The sequence below is a fragment of the Strix aluco genome, chromosome 19 (assembly GCF_031877795.1).
Source record: "Strix aluco isolate bStrAlu1 chromosome 19, bStrAlu1.hap1, whole genome shotgun sequence".
NCBI classification, from domain to species: Eukaryota; Metazoa; Chordata; class Aves; order Strigiformes; family Strigidae; genus Strix; species Strix aluco.
The window spans coordinates 6,814,426-6,831,751 of record NC_133949.1 but is presented as its reverse complement, the minus strand read 5'-3'; the positions used below and the strand labels follow the sequence as shown (position 1 = coordinate 6,831,751).

At 42.6% G+C, this 17,326-nt stretch overlaps 1 protein-coding gene across 1 annotated transcript in view; it reads right to left on the bottom strand.

Annotated features, from left to right (window-relative positions):
• Positions 1 to 16,839, bottom strand: part of CASTOR2 (cytosolic arginine sensor for mTORC1 subunit 2) — a 134,479-nt gene extending 117,640 nt beyond the window's left edge. Inside the window, exon 1 of the mRNA XM_074845549.1 lies at positions 16,362 to 16,839. Within this exon, the coding sequence (XP_074701650.1) occupies positions 16,362 to 16,474 (113 nt within the window). The 5' untranslated portion in view covers positions 16,475 to 16,839. The remainder of the gene's footprint in view (positions 1 to 16,361) is intronic.
• Between the last annotated feature and the right edge of the window lie 487 nt (positions 16,840 to 17,326).

The following is a 17,326-nucleotide window of genomic DNA, read 5'->3' as shown; positions in this document are numbered from 1 at the left end:
AAGAAAAAGCCCTGGTTAAGCACAACCACCAAATCTGCTATATTTCAATACAAAGAGTAAGGTAAATCATTATACAGTGGTTATGCTGTATTGAAGTATACACTGGCATTATTTCATATCAAGTTTTAGGCTTTCCATTTAAATTATATTTTTTTACCTGGCAACGCTTTCAATTTAGTACAATGCAAAATATCATGAACTGGTACAACCTTGAAGTTTGGGCAGAATGCCATTTCTTGGCCCTAAAGCAACTGGAACCAATAAAACGGGACTTATTTGCAGCAGGAAACTACATGAACCAATTGTCTTCAAAGGAAGACAGAAAACTCCTGGAGAAGTGGGAAACATGCCCATGGAAAAGAGAAAGCCACACCTGTAAGCTTCAGGTATTTCCTTATTATGAAACTTGATCTCAGGGAAAAGACACACATAATCAGCATTTTTCTCACTTCTTGCTGCCAGAAATAAGTGATGTACTTGAAGCATATGCAAAGCTAAGTCTTAGTAAAGACCACCATTTCACAACCACCTGATCTTTTCTGTTTGTTAGCAGAGGCTGGACCTAAATTTTTCAATACTATACACGAAGACCTATATAATTTGAGCTAGAAGAATAGCACCATAATTGATAAGAATAGGTGCTGCCAAATGTTTTCTTATGCGGTTCAGAGGTATCGCAGTCAGGCAGCATCTTCCCAAAGCATAACAAAAGATGACACTTCATCAGACAACATAGATGTGCCAGGCAATAAATCTTGCAGCAGAAGGCTCCTTTCTATTTTAATTCTAGTCGTCACTGATAGAGATACACAATTGTCTTTCTCAAGACAGACACAGGAGAGGTGAAACCAAAGCAAACACCTCAAACAACGAGAAAAACACAGAATTGCTCAGGGTTTCATTTCAATCCTGGTGTACTTGTTCTGGTCTAATTAAAATAGCCCACCCCACTGTTTGCACAATTCCTGAGATAGCAGATACTACCCACAGCTGCCTGCACTATTCCGAACAGCAAGGAGGCTTGCTCAGTTGGGCACACCCATCTGTTTCCCCCTCCCCTTTTAACAGATGCATCATTTTAGCCCCAAGTATGGATCAGGCTGGAAGTCTCCCCCACTGTGACCTGCATATCTGTGCACTACTGACCACAAAAAGGTGTCCCCACAGCTTTGGTACTTTGCGCTATTCTAGGATCTTTCATGTAAATGTTAGCAGACAGAGCTGTTTTGCAGTACTCAATAACGGGTTTTATTTGACATCTGACCATTGGTTGCTGTCAGGACATGAAGAAAGGACTCTCATGTACGTAGCAGCACAGACCAGCATGCACTACAAAAAAAAAAAATCCATCTAAAACCAGAGTAAATACTCGGTCACTTAGTCCATGCCAAGTTCTGTGTTTTACTGGTTACAGCACCAGATTCATCCAAGCTACCTAGTTTAAAGCTATAAATATGTTACTGCTGTGTGGATTGGTCTTGAGGTAGGAAGTTTTAGCTTTCTCTCTACAGCCACAAAACTAGGCACCTGCAGAATGCAAAGTAAGATCCCAATGCCTGGTCCCCAGACTCCGCAACTACTAAGGAAAAATTTAAGCAGTAGCCGCAGTAAGAGCCTAAAACGTTACCTCTTAAAGAACAGATTCAGATATATTATCTAGTAAAATTTGTGTATCAGTGGCCACTTTTCTTTCAGAAGAAATGCTCCAAGGCTCCTTCAGTGCTAGCAGCTCAGAGCTCACAAACAACCCTTTGACAAGAAGCCAGCATGCATTCAGCAAGGATATACGGCCTACCAGGATCAGGACTCAAACCAGCTTACTTCTCCTTCTTGTTCTTCCACGGTTCCCTGCATGCCTGTGGGTAAATCACTCAATCTTCCTGTGCCTAAATTCCACATTTGTATAAGAGGGATAATCACTCTTCCCTACTACAGAGGGCCATTGTCAGGCTACATTTACTAGTGATTGACAGGAGCCTAGGTACTACAGACAAGCACCACAAAATATCGCCCCTCTGACCCAAATTGCTTTATGAAAAACAAATGTTCCTTAAAAAGCAGGTTTCAGATTCAGTTCCCTAGTAGTTATCACAAAGAACAGCAATTTAACAAAAACTCTAAAATGTAAAAAAAAAATCCTAACACGGTTTGACAATGTCCTTTCAACCTGACATTTAAAAAATCTACATGCACAATTACATATGATAAAGATAATGATAAAACAAGAGAACAAAAAAGGTGGGAAACATTGTTCCTTCTAGCTTAAAAAAAAAATAATTATAGTGCACTCAGTTTGCCAGTTTAATAGGTGATGTGACAGGTCCTTAGATCATCTTGGGACAATTTGAGAACAGAATGATTAGCAGTGTATGATGACAGTGATCACTAGCTGGTTCCTGGAGAGCTGATAAGTTATTAAGCTAAACAATGCATCACTATTATGAGCAAGTCAGTGCACTAACTGTAATTTCCTTGAAAGCTGAGCAGTGCATGATTATACTTGTCCACTCAGACTCCCTGCTGGCAGCTCCGTATTCTGCTATTGTTCTGAGCTCCAGAGTCTTCCCAATGCCCAGGATACAGCCGCATAAAAATGTATTCTTCAGCCTTCGTTGTGGCAGCTGTCATCAGGAGGATACTGGGAAGAGAGACATTCTCTGTCCTGAAGCACAGCTATTAGAGCCCCTAAAACCATGTGGCTTTGTTTGTCAGCACGAGCTACCTCTCATTTCTAGCTGAGGCAATTTCTACTTCAAAAGTGCTCTGACTTTGGAATGACACATATATATACCCTACATATACATTATACACATATATGTGCATTTGTGTGTATTAAAAAGCCACACATACATACAAGTACATTCCTGGCTGTTTTCTTTATGACTCTCAGGAAGACTGCTGTTATTACTGGAAGCTCAAATGGACATCTTTCAACTCACATTTCTCTCTCAAGGTATAGACAAAGATGACAGAGCACACCTCCACTAACGAACCTACAAAAACTATTAACAGAAAAGGCAAAAGAAAAAGAAGGCAGCAGCTGGATGACAAGGATTTCAAACGGCTAATACAAACATGGACTGAAAATATGGTCTCCATCTGTCCTACCAAAAAGAGGCAGTTCTAGCAGTGGAGACGATGCAGGACCTGGAAGAAACACAGTCAGGCCCTACTGCAGCTGCTTTGTAAGACGGACAAGCCACTTGCCCTCCTACATGCCTCAGTTTCTTCCTCTGCAAAGAAAGTCAGCAGCATCTCCCCACGTCTCAGCGGTGCAACGGGTGGTCCCTGGAGCACAGCGGGCCCAGCGCCCGCAGGGATTGCTGCTGCACAGTGGGCAGCGCAGGGGCCTGCGGCTGCACTGCTGGAGGATGGAGCAAAGCCAGTCCCTATCCCATGTGGCTGTGTGGAGAGAGGAGAACAGAGACCCCCATTTTGATTCCCTGAACTAATTCTCAGAAATGTGTCTTCACTCTTGCCAGCATGAACGGTCACACTGAGCCTCCCATCCCTTCGGTGCATTTTCACCGTGCTCTTGTCCTGAATGTTGTCAGCTAGTCTGTCCAGGAGGCAAAATTTTTAAAACCCGTAAGTGTCTTTCCCTCCTACAGCAACAGACATTTCAGAGTGTAAGCCCCATTGGCTTCCAATGAGCCTTGGGGTGCCAAGTGCTTAAGTCGTCTTTTTTTTAAATGGGACTTAGGTGATTCTGAAAATATTATCATGTACCTCACATTAGATTTGATATAAAGTGAACATTAAGTGGGACGAAAACCTGACACTGAGAACATTTGACAAGTGCTTAAAAGGTAGGTCCTAATTCATTTTAAACTTTGTTTTATGTAAGACTCATTTAAGGAGCACCATGAAATTCTTTCATTGTCCTTTTCTCCGTGCTGATCCTGCAAAGAATATATAATCAGTAATATGTTTAAACAAGCCAAGGAAAAAGTACCACTCTATGTTGAATCCAGGAACTGTTCTATTCCTGTCACTGAGTTTTTTCAAATCCAAGTGGTAGCGAAAAACTGTTACTGTTGGAATTAAAAACACAAAATGAGCAAAAGTAATATTCAAAATATGATACTAGTAATACATATAGGATAAGCCTACCCTATAGTTTTGAAAAAAGGTTAACACCATTGCTATTCACACACCTCATAACTTTAGAAATAAATTATTTCTATCCTCACAAGAGGATCTAATCATCTGACTATCTTCCTGGACAGTAAAAAAAGGTTAAGTCAATCATTTCTGCTCCAACTCCAAAATTAACCATCCCATAGCTGCACTACTGCAACTGTCCGTGAGACTGTGCCATAAACATAACCAAAATGATTTGGCTTCAAAGGTATGGGGGTTTTGGTGTTGTGGTTTCCCCCCCCCCCCGAACTTGAATCACACTCTGTAAGTTAACAGCAACTTCCACAACACTGGAGGTGGGAACTGTTGACTCGGGGCCAGGAATTTCATCAACTGCTTTGCTATGATCCTCCAACTGCACCCTCAGTTATCCAGCCAACGGAGACTACACCTAAAGATAGAGCTGGAGACTACACCTAAAGATAGAGCCGTTAACTCTTCTAAGCACTGTGACCATCTACAATTCCATAAGAAAAATGCATGGTTATGTTCCAGTCAGTAGGAAACTCAAAAGGAGATAAAAACAGCAGTAATATGCCATGGAAGGCTATCAAACATGGATTAACAGCCAAGGATGTATCAGTTTAAAACCTCAGTGATACACTAAAACATAGAAGAAAATGAATTTAAAGCATATGCTCATGTACATCTCAAAAGGACACAAATCTTATATGAAGCATTTTACACATATGCGCAAATACTGTTTATAATTTCCAACTTTTTTCCTGCTTTTTTTTCCCACCAATAATTAGTCCATTATCATCTTCACAATGAGATAACCATTCAAAATACACTGCTTCACAAGATCATCAAAAGCTAATAGATAACCATATTATTTTGGGACTATTTCATATTTAAATCATTGCCTAAGATTACAATTCAACCACCATCTGAATGAACAAAGCCATTCAAACGGGTACAGGACATACAAAGTCCTTTTACGTTAGTCATTCCAGGCTGATTTCACACTCCTGCGCAAACGAAAAGTACTTCTGGCCTGTCACAGCATAAGAGCTACCAGGGGATAGCTCAGTGATTCGGCACAAACCCTTCCCTTGGAGACTTTTATCCTCCTCAGACACAAGGCTTTCGCTACAGACAAACACAGAGCGCTTGTCCTGGGGTCAAGCCTCGGCAGCCCCCAGATTACAGCGCTGCGATGGGTAATGTGACAAGGCATACAGCCAGCAAAATGACTGCACATACAGGAATTATGAGAACCACTCAGAAATGCAGGGCCTTGGAGTAACTTGACACCAATATGAAGACTACAGAGAAAACTCTTTCATATACTGTGGTTTTATCGCATGACCACTATTACAGTAGGATTTCAGAAACTGTACAATAACCAAAGCACAACTTTTACTGCAGGGCATCCACCACACAATACTGTACATTAAAGTCAAACCAAGTAACGCTTGGACTTCATGCCACGCTAATACTTTCCCTTAGTTGCGTCAAGGACATAAATAAAATTCCTGTGTAGAGGGCTTGGGTAGAAGTAGCTTCATTAGTCTTGTACATCCATTCAACACCACTGCAAATTGTAATTCAGCTGTCTGCACTGGTACAGGAGGGAGTACATGTCCTTTCCCAAGGCAAGCATTGCTCTTACCCAGCTACGGAATTTTTTGGCTTCTAGTTTGTTTAAGTGAGAGCAGCCTTGAGGCTGCTCTAACTTCAGTTAGTGTTTCACAGTTTACAGTCAATATGCAGTTTCCCATGAAATGCTCACAAAGAAACATAAAGGACCAATAAATTACTACAGCAGACAGTTTCTCCTCCATCCCAACAATTCTCTCCAAAACAGAGAGGTTGTACAATTTCACTCTTAAATTCAAAAACCACTTTGTCCTGTTTAAATGAAACAGTAAATCACACATTATGATGCTGTGAGGAAAGTAACGCCAAACAGCACAAGGCATTACAATGCCAACAAGGTCAACAACGTTAATCCAGAAGAGAGCAAAGCTCCATGCACGGCTTTAAGTACAAGATCCAACTGGACAAAACCCTGAGCAACCTGCTCTAGTTGACTCTGCCTTGAGCTGGGGGGTTGGGCTAGATGATCTTTAGAGATCCTTCTCAACCTCAACCTCCCTGTGAAGATTTACTATTTTCTAATTTTACGACAACCGCATGCTACCAAGGCTTAGACTGAAAACAACACAAAAAGGTTAAGGCTCCACTATGGCATTAACTGTCAAAGTCCTGCATGAGGCTCCCATGTAGTTACAAAACACGTGTGCTCATTCACCAGGCAAACCCTGTGCTTTGTCATCTTCTGTTCCTCATCCTCTCCCCACCAGAAAACCATAAAGCCTGCTTTGGTCAAGTTGAACTCTTGCTAACTTCTTCTGTGCTTCGCCAAAATTACACTGGTCTAGCAAAGCGGTTCCTGGCAGCCATCAAATACTGCTACACCTGTATGCCAGAAATACTGAAAAGAAAGCAACCATTTGAAAAAAAAAAAATCTGTGTCAAAATGATGCTCTGTTCTTTAGGAATCCAGTTGTTTTGTACATTTGTAACTACCATTACCTTGCCTGCAATGCGGGTAACTCAAATCCATTTCATTTTTCAGAAAAATGTATTAATTTCATTTGCACAGAAATTGCTATACACTGTCTACACTGCCGAGTTTTGCCTGAAAAAAGACCTCTTGACAAAAACAATAACCTATCTCAATTTGTGTCCCCTTAGTCTGTAGAAGGGAAGTATTGCAAACACAGAGTCCCACCACTCACCACAGAAAGCCATTCACTGACTAGTCTAAAACCTGAGGTAAGCTCAGGAAAGAACAAGCCACAAGCGTATGGTTTCACACCTTGCTAGCTCAGCAGATGCAAACAAGCCACGCACATTAAAACTCTGCTTAGCTTATGAAAATGCCAAATGGGTAATAATAGGCAACTAAAACCACATCATCTCTGTGTATCATAAACTGCCCTAAATTTATCCCCACAGCAGTGAGAGACAGGTTAATTCTAACATTTCCCTTTTGCAACAAGTAGTTCGAATGTAAAAACAATTAAAAGGACAACTTTATTTTAACATTAGCTAATCTGATTTAAAGATATCTGAAATAATTTTTGGAGTGATGGCATCTTAGGTGTAAATAAGATAATTGAAACAACAACTATCAAAAGAAGTATGTTTGCTGCTGAAACTCCAAAGTAAATTAAAACAAGTCAATTGAGGAGAAATTGATGACAAAGCAACTGGAACCAGTCCATTTACACAATAAGCCAGATTTTGACAGCAACAGCATCTTATGCAAGCAGGGAGAATATTTTCCTCATTTCAAATTACTGAAGTTTAGTTCAGAATGATCACTAGTTTATTCCAGGTTGAGAAACAAATTAGGAACTGAAAAAGCAAGTAAACTTGTTTCTTTTCTTCTAGTCTGCAAACAAGAAGTAAGCTTGAGAGGGCTGAGATCTACCAGGTCCAATGCCTTGACAAACACAGTCTCAAGTCACCATCAGTTTTGCTTGTTCAGTACGGGTCACATTACACTGCTTAGTTATGAACACAAAATAGGCAAAGATTTGTTTTCCTGAACACTCAACACATTTAATATTGCTTATTAGTTTAAAAACAGAAAATGAAAATGTTTGTTTCCCATGTTACAATTAAACTCCAATTTCCACCCAAAAGCAGCTTGAAAAAGATCACAACTGAAAGATTAATCATGTAATAAGTCATCCATCATTTTCAAAAAAGCATAAAAAGAAAGACTAAGTCAATCTGTGTAAATGTATACAGTTGCTTAGAAGCATACAGAGTATATCCTTCTCATTATTAAGAACAACCTTTTTTTCTTCTTGCCAAGACTACATTTATTTGCAAGTGAGTGCCTTAGAGGTTATCAAAAGAGAAGAGTCAATCTTTCTTCAGGAAAAGAAATAAAAGCTACAAACGTTAAACAAGATTAACACGGGCCATTTCAATCAAGGTCTGACTTGTCAACTTCAACCAACCCACCCTGTAAAACAGAATACATGTGTGGCATATTAAAGGGTTGAATACTGATCTTTTAACCACAGAACTAGGATAAATACACAGGGTATCACTAAAACCGGTGCATATCGTTACCCAGATTCTCTGACACATAACATTTCTACAAAGCCGGAACAGGAAAGGACAGGGAGAGTCACACCTACGTTTTAACTGTTCCATCCATGTCAAAACTTGTAAATTTTTCCCTCTGAGCTTCAGAAATTCCCCCAGTATCAATTTTTTAATTCACCTATTTGAATGCCTTACATAAAACTTAAAGGTTGCATTTTAGTCTGAACTTAAACGGCCTAGCTTGCAACACCTTATGACATCTCTAGTATCACCTGTAACAAGGACACTAAAACTTCACAGGCAAAGATTTTTCCTTTACAGTAACATCTTGATCAATCACGCATTCACACTTACAAGAGGGTTGGTTCCTACTTTATAAACAATTTGTATTGAAAGAATTTGGGTCAGCCTACCACCACCACCAGCCTACACATCCCTACAATTACTGGCCAATAAGTAGAACAAGTATCTTAAAAACATCTATTCCATCACATTAACAAAACTTAATTGGACCGCAAAGGTCTGAAAAAAATCATTTGCCTGCAGAGCCATCCCCACAAAAGCATACCTCAGAAGTCCCCAAAAGATTAACAAATGGTTTGCGGCCACCAAGCAAACTCATCACTTCTTTTCCATGTGCCAACTTTGTGCTAAACAGCAACTCTGATATCTCAGCATTACTGCTGTGAGCCTTCTAAAGCAGGTTGCAGTTCAGAAGTAGGCTTTTTATTTTAATCTCTACTAAAGCACATTTAACAGACCAAAGTAAGGAAGTCGGTTCTGGTCGGTGAGGAAGTTTAGGCATTCACTGCTTTTCTTTGGATGTGAAAATAAAACTTTATCAACCAGTACAAAATGTTTATTATACATCAGACCACAAAAATGAGATCAGATTCTCTGTTTCCAGGGTCAGCACAGTAAAACTTTGTGCAGTATGTCTGCAACGAACAAAGGATTGAATAGTCACGAAACAGGCTTAATCAATCTTTATTTCTTTTGTGCCATAATAAAACATTTTTGTCTGTTGTTTCTCTCTTAACAAATGTATCTTATAGTCAGCTATACAAAACCAAGCTGAGCTCAAGGGGAGGAGAGATCTTTTTACTTTGAAATGATAACTGCAACTTACAGGCTTTGCTCTGTTGATTCTGAACTGCAATGAATGGAGTTATTTCCTCACATTCCTGTTGTATAATTCTTCCTTTACCAGCCTTCAGCTATCAGCAGATCAGAGCTGGAGTTTACTCTGGAGTTGGCAGTAAACAAAAGAACAAATCTGCACTGTTTCCTCTGAAAAAAGAAATTGTAGCCCTTGTCCAAATATATTAAAACATTGAAACATGCAGGACGATTAAGGAGTTGTGTATTAGATAAATGAGGTAGTGTGCTCAACAGATTAAAAAAAAATAGAAGAATTAAGTGGAAAGATTTACATATTTATGGAGCACAAACAAGGCACTGTCAAATAGTTCCAGCCATCAAATGAAGCCCAATTTAAGTTACAACTCAGTGGAAGGAGTAGCCTGTAGATCCAAACTATTGTGTTAATGAACAACTCAGCTGTTACTTCTTGATGACGAATGCACAACAGTCATACTTTTCCTTAACAGACGCACAATACATTTGCTCTACTGCTGAAGCAGAAGAGCACCCAGCTTGCAGGAGGAGCCCTCTAGGAACTAATAAAAGCCACATTTTTCATTTAAATATTGACTTTCATCTGAAAGTAATAAATATTCAGCTGAAGGGATCTTTAATGAGTTACGTGACAAAACATAAGTATTTTTTCCTCTTTTTTATTTCTCAGCTCAACAACAGTGGGCATCAGTGTTTCCTTTACATCACTGATGTTCTACCTTATCCCCAGATGATGCATTACTTCTATCCAACAGCTCTGCCAATGGATGGAAACAGCATGGGAAGTAACGAAAAACAACCAGCCCACTACAAACTACAGCCAGGTATTTATTTATTTAAAGGGCAAATGTTCAAGTTCAGTCAAGAGGAAGAAAAAAAAAATCTGGAAAAAAAAAATGAACAGTCCTATATCCAATATCTAAACCAACATTTCTCCAGCACATAGTGCTCCCCAGCATCACACTGTGGGTTTGATCCAGTATTTCTGTTCCACCTTTTGAATCTCATTTAGTTTCTAAGCACTCCTGTCAGCCTCTGACTTGGCATTAGCCTTAGCCTGATGGGACCACATGGTAGGTTGAGGACTGCATGACAGGACTGCCAGGCAAAGACAGACATAAAATAAGGCAGTGCCCCACTGGTCAGCCCATGTGCCAAAAGCATAGAAGAAAGGGAAATAATAACATTTGTAGATAAACAATAAGAGACCATCAGGAAGGAAACCTGCTTTTTCCAAGGTTTAGTGTATTAAAACACTGCAGAATGTTCTCACAGCCCAGCAGCAGCTGAAACACCCAGCAGCCCTGAACACAAATCGATGACATTCACAATTAAAGAGCTTATGTCCTTCGTTAGCCCAAACAAGTAACTTCTATTCTCTCTCCTTCTCATTTATCTGATTCTCACTAGCTCTTACTCATCCTTACTTATCCACCAGCAAGTTCAGCACTGTACATGCACATGGTGATGCAAACAGGAAGGCAAAGTGCTTTGGGGAAAAGGCAGGCAGGCAGCGTTAGCCATGAGGTTTCCCATTCCTCCAGCCTCCTGTGGTGTCTGGACATCAGCGCTCGGTCCTTCTGTAACAGACGGTCACCAAGTCAGACTAAAAAAGAAGTCCCCAAACCTCAGGTATCACACACACATACAACTCCAGACAGGGGGGAAAAAAAAAAAAAAAAAAAAAATCAAGGTATTTGGGAGACTGCCACACCAAAAGAAAACACAAGCAACCTGTTTTAGATGAGTAAACACGGTCTTATAATTTGCAAAAGCCTTTATTCAGTGATCTGGCATACAGGATGGCAGAAGCCAAGAGAAAAAAACAAACAAGAGTTTTAACAACAGGAGTAACTTGTCTTTGCCAGATGATCACCCAGTGTTGCAGACCAATCTGTATTTCATGTAAGGGCATAAATGACATTTGTTTGTCTGAGTTCATACCCAAGGAAACACCCCACTGATCTCCTGAATGTCCTCAAGTGATGCATAGATACATTTTAAGCACTTGTTTGTCCTATTATGCCCTGAAATCCAAAATAAACCTTTTATTACATATCTCCAATTTCAGGACACCTAGACAGTAAACAAGTGATCAGGGAATGAGAAACACTTGTATTAATAGCAACAACATACTGTTCGTAAGTAGAGGTGTCAATTATTACTAAGTGAAACGGATTGATTACCAAAAATATCACCACAAATTTAACAAAGATAACAAACCTAGTTTTTTGTTTAAAGACCAAAGAAAATCCAGCTTATTCTGTACAGTTTATCATTGTTTACTTCTTGTTACACTTTTATTAGAACGAATATTTCCAAGCACCTCTCCACTCCCATAATACCTCCTGCCTCCGAGCATCCCAGGGTAGAGGCTGCATGAGAAGCAGCGCTGAACGCGAGGCAAAGCCCAGCCTGGCTCTTCCACCTTACCCGGCGTCTCTGGGAGGCACCTCACTGGCACTGCCAGCCTTCTGTGTGCAGTGCCACAACTGCAAGCGTGCAAAGTGCCTGTAATTCTGCTTCAAGTCACCAATATACACAAACTGCACCTCCAGAAGAAGACCTGAGCATCTTGGAAAAGAAACCAAACTGGCAGATGTTTTTGAAACGGCTGCCTTAAACACTTCTGACCAAAGTCTCACCCTTTACACGTGCAGAACTTGTTCCATCTCTTCAGCATGCTGAAATAATGACCATCTCAAACTATCAGAAAACTCAGTTAAAGATTTTAAAATTTGTGATGCTAGACATGTGGCCTACAATTATTTTAACCTCCCAGCCCTGTGAACAAACTAACCTCTCAACTCTACCCTGGTTATAACTTAGTAGCATTAAAATTTAAATAACACCTTTCTCCCTCAACTACTTTTTCACTTTTTACCACCAAATCTTTATATTAGGTACCAGAACAGAGAAAGGAAAGCCTGCTTGTTAGCTCATTGACTCCAGATGTGCCAAGGGTCTACCAAAGTGTTACCCAGAAATCAGGCTAATTACATTATACAGATATAATGCTTGGAAGAACCCTGACCCCACTTAATTCTCCGGGACTTAAACTCTCCATATATTTTTATATACACTCAAAAGACAAGGTCAGGCTCACCTTCCTTCTCCCTACTGCATGCACTGGTGGCTCAGTGCAAGCATTATCCAAGACTGTCCTTCCTCCCCCTCCATTCAGATTTAATTCCTACGCAGTAAAAGGAGATGCAGTTAAAAATATTTTGCAATTAGGAAAAAAAAACAACACAGGAACACAGCAGCACATTAGCACGTCTATCAAGTCCTCAAGCAGGTTACTTGTGGCCCATCACCCAATAGCATGAGATGGTTTAACTCTGGCCAAGGAAGCAGAGACAATTTGATGTGAGGGAAGCTGTTCTTTTTGCAGCACACAGGGAGCTGAGGGTAGGAGTTCACAGATGACCATAGCTCTCTGCCCCAGAGAACTAACATTTACAGAGGCACATACAAAAGAAGAAGGATGCACAGCTGTTGTATCTACATACATCAACACCCAGCACGCCTTCTGAATAGGTGACGATCACCGGCACCAAGGAACTCTCAAGCCAAACACGGACACAACACAATCAGTAAAACACTAGGATGACGATGACAGCAACAGCAAAGAGATTAGACACGTATAAATCTTCAGCATGCAACTAAAAATTACACGGATCTGATCCTCCAACACAGAGCGTGGCAGAGCTCAGCTGAAATCAATAGGTCCGCACGCACTTACACAAGCAGAGCACCAAGAACACACTGCTCAGTGTAACTGCTTAGGAGTTTCAATATTATTTATTTCTGGATTGCCTGTCTTAATGCAACTTTGCATAAAATACCTCATGCCTAACTTAAAGTTATGATTAATAGTGCTTTTCTTTCAGCTCAGTTCAGCCCACCGTTTTATTCACTACTGGTCTCACCTCTTCACCTCGTTAACTGCTTTCTTGCTTCTGGCCATCAGAATAGTTCAAAATTGCTGTTCTTTGTTCAAAAAAATACTGCTATTGTAACAGAAGCTAAATTAAAGGACTCATGTCATGAACAAGGGCAGACTGAAAGTGGCAAAAGGCCAAATAAAAAGAGGGAGATTTGTTACTTTTCCTTCCCAAGAGGATTAAGAAAAACGTACAAGGTTTAAAATATTGTTCCAGCCCTTTTCCCTGGTGTACACAAAGATGAAAGAGACTCCAATACTCCCTCCAGATCACTTCTCAAAAGAGCGCATGTAAAAATTGTAGTTTCTTGTATGACTAACATAAGGATACTGATTATGTCATTGCCACCTCTTTGGATCACATCTGTCCCACAAATCATTCTTTCTTACTGGCAGCCTTGCAGCACAGGTAAAAACTCTGTTTAAGGTCTCACTGGGAAAAATGTAGGTGGTGTAAGTAACTGGCATCTTTGCTCTATCTCAGCAGGGATGTAGGCCACCTTCCCCTTTCATCCCCCAAGTGGTCCTTTTCAGATGGGAGACTTGTCTTGCACCCATATAAAAAGTTGCTGTCTCCTGGGTACATTCACTTCATAAAGGAGGAGGAAAAAGAAACAGTGGGATCATAAATTTTTGGAGTTACATCTCCCAGAGACCCTCACCTTCCTCTTACACACGGTGTTCATCAGAGAGCAGAAGGTCTGCAGGGGAGGGACCTTGTTTGCTTCAGGGCATGTAAAAAGTACACAGGAGAAAGCAATGTTTTAGTACTGTCAGTTGTCTTAAGAATGACACAAACAAGCTTCCCCTTCTCTCCCCTGCATCTCTACTCTCTGCAAAAACAACAGAACAAACAAAAGGGAAATAAATTGAGGTTTCCTATGCCAACAAACCTTTCCACAAACAGTTTTTTGTTCCTGACCAGTGAGATTCCATGAAAGCTAGGGGAAGATTATTGATACTCACTGTGCATGGAAAGGGCCAGACACCACAGTAACCAGAGGCAACACCAAACTGTCAAGTGCTGCACCCAAACACAGGACAAGGTATCACACACCCTTTGGCGTTTGGGCTCATCTTGCTGTCCTAACCCTTTCACAGCTCTCTAACGTTGAAGACATGAAAAGCAGTGTGAAACAAAAAGACAACAGGACCATCCCTGAACTTAAAAAAAAAAAGAAAAAAGAAAAAAAAAAACGAAAAAAAAACCCCACCAAAACCCAGTCTATGCATCAGGAGTGACAGATTTAAAGATTTCATTGTTGATGTTTACATTGACATTTTAAGCATAGGAGGGGGAAAAACAACCCCTCCAAAAAATGAGCAACCCCTTTCCACTCTAATGAAACAACACATTAAAAATAGAAACTTAAGATTGAAGAGACTTTAATGCCCTGTTGAGTATTTAGGGACAGGAGTAAACAAGGTGCTGATATACTTTACACTGCAAACAACGTTAGTGGTGAGCCAAATGGGATGAGCCCCAAATCAGAGTGAAATTTCAATGCATGAAGTTTAACTGTAAGATAAGGGACTGTAATCAAATTACACCACAAATAGGTCCATTCATTCGTAAGCATTATCGCAGAGAGAGGATTGAATTACAGCTTGGAATAAAACAATTTAAGAAATAAAAAGCAAATTTATTATCTATTATTTTCCTACTGCCAAGGAAAATTTCCCACCTTCATACAAGAATGCTATCCAAGATGAATCTGGGGAGAAAACTGAAATACTAATTATCAGGCTGGAAAAACAAGAAGAGTTTGAGTTGTGTTATTTACATTCCCATTCCTCTTTCTGACTTCGAGCAAAGTCAACAAGCTAAGTGAAGACACAAGAATATGCATTTGCAATTCAAGTTGTTTTGCTGTGAAAGGCCTAGGCAGCTTATATACATTCAATAAACCGGTCAGAGTATTTTTTTTCCTCCCCCTAAAAAAAAAAAATAATAATTTCTCACAGTGCCTTCCGCTACATTTTTCTTTTTTTTCCCCGAAAGCTATCACAATCCGTATTAATACCACAATTTTTAAAGAGAACCAAGTGCGAGGTATGCACTGCCCCTCATCCTCCTCCAATTTGGCAGCCCTGAAAAAGCACCTTTTAAAACAAACACTCGTGTGGACGATTTCTTTCAGTTAAGTGCTGCAAGGAACAACAACCAGGGGGGAAAAAAAAAAAAAAAAAGGGAAAAAAAAAAAAGAGCGAGAGGAAAAAAACCCACCACCACTCCTCCTCCTCGCGTTGCTGTTGTTGCCTTTGTTGTCCGGCGGCCGCCCCGGGCCCGCAGCCCCCGGCCCCCACCTGTTCCCCCCCCCCCCTCCCGGCGGAGCGCAGCTCCCGGCCCGGGCGGCCCGGGGAGGGCGGCCGGAGCCTGGCGGGGGGCAGCCCTAGGGCGGGACGGGGGGACCCCAAACTCCAGTGCTCATCCCCATCACCCCCTCCAGGTTTGGGATTGGGGGGTGCGCAGGGAAAACCCAGGTGTCCCCCCTCCCCCCCAAAAACACCCTGCCCTCCGGCGAGGAGGGTGCCCCCCCCTCACCCCAGCACCCCGACTTCTTGCAAGGAGGGTGCCCTCCCCCACTCCAGCTCCCTGCCCCTTTTCGAGGAGGGCGTCCTCCCCCCCCCCGTCCAGCACCCTGCCCCCTTTGCAGGAAGGAGGGACCCCCACACACCCTGCCCCCTTGCAAGAAGGGTGCCCCTCACCCCAGGACTCTGCCCCCGTGCAGGGAGGGGTGTCCTCCAGCCCAGGACCCCATTTTTTTTCAAGAAGGGGGGCGCCCCCCACCCCATCAACCCTCCCCCTTGCAAGGAGGAGGCTGCCCTGCCCCTTTACCAGGAGGGCACCCCCCGCCCCAAGCCCCTCGCAGGGACTGAGGATGCCCCCCACTCCAGCACCCTGCCCCTCCGCAGGAATGGGGGTGCCCTCCCAGCACCCGGCCCCCCTGTAGCAAGGAGGATCCCACCCCCCCCCCTACAGGGAGGTGCCCCCCCAAACCCCAACCCCTTGCAAGGAGGCCGCCCCCAGCCCCCGCGCTGCCCCATCCCCAGCACCTACCTCGTCTTGGAGGACAGGAACGCAAGTTTGATTAATCCATAGGTAAACAACTGGATGCTCTCCTTGGCTATGCTGGCCACTCGGAGCCTGTGCTCTAGGATGTGCAGTTCCATCTTTTCCTCTTTCTCATTTGTAGTTCATCTATCCCTGGGGTTTATTTTGTGTTTTTGAATGGGGAGGGGGAGGGGGGCTGTTATTGTCGGTGCCTTTTTTTTTTTTTTTTTTTTTTTCCCACCTCCCCCCCCGGCTCCTTCTCCCCCTTCCCGGCTCCGGGGGCGGGATGAGGGAGCAGAGGGTGCAGAAGTTGGCCCGGCGGGGGAGGCCGGCGGGGCGCGGAGCGGAGCGGAGCCGGGCAGGGAGGCAGCGGAGCCCGGAGTGCCGAGCAGCTGGTGCTCGCTGGAACAAACAACTTGCCACTCAAGCCCGGCCCAGCGCGCCTGCGCGGCGCCCCGCCGCATGCCGGGGCCTGGAGTCCGCGCCGCGCCGGGACCGGCCGGGGGACGGCGGGCAACGGGCGGGGGGCCGGGCCGGGCCGGGCCAGGCCGCGCCGCCCCAGGCCAGGCCGCCCTCCCCTCCCCTGCCTGAGGGCGAGGGCCCGGGCAGCCCCCCCCCACCGCACAGCCTCTGCCTTCAGGTGTGATCCCGACCAGTCACTTACATTCCCTTTTTATTTTTATTTTTTTTAAATTACAAATACTTATAAACGACCAGCCTTTTGGTTGAATTTTCATGTGCCTTGTTCGACTCAGGCAGGGGAGGCACACAGGGCGTCTGGAAAAACTTCCAAAACCCGGCAGAAAGGAGAACTTCAGAAGTTTTCATTAACAATAGGGAAATGTTCAAATCTTACCCTGTTTATTCTTTTATGTGTCAGGTGGGGTGTCCTCATCTATTTCCCCGTGCAGCAAAAATAAAGTGGAAAAAACCCTCAATTTGCATGAAAGCATTACAGAGGTAAAATCGCG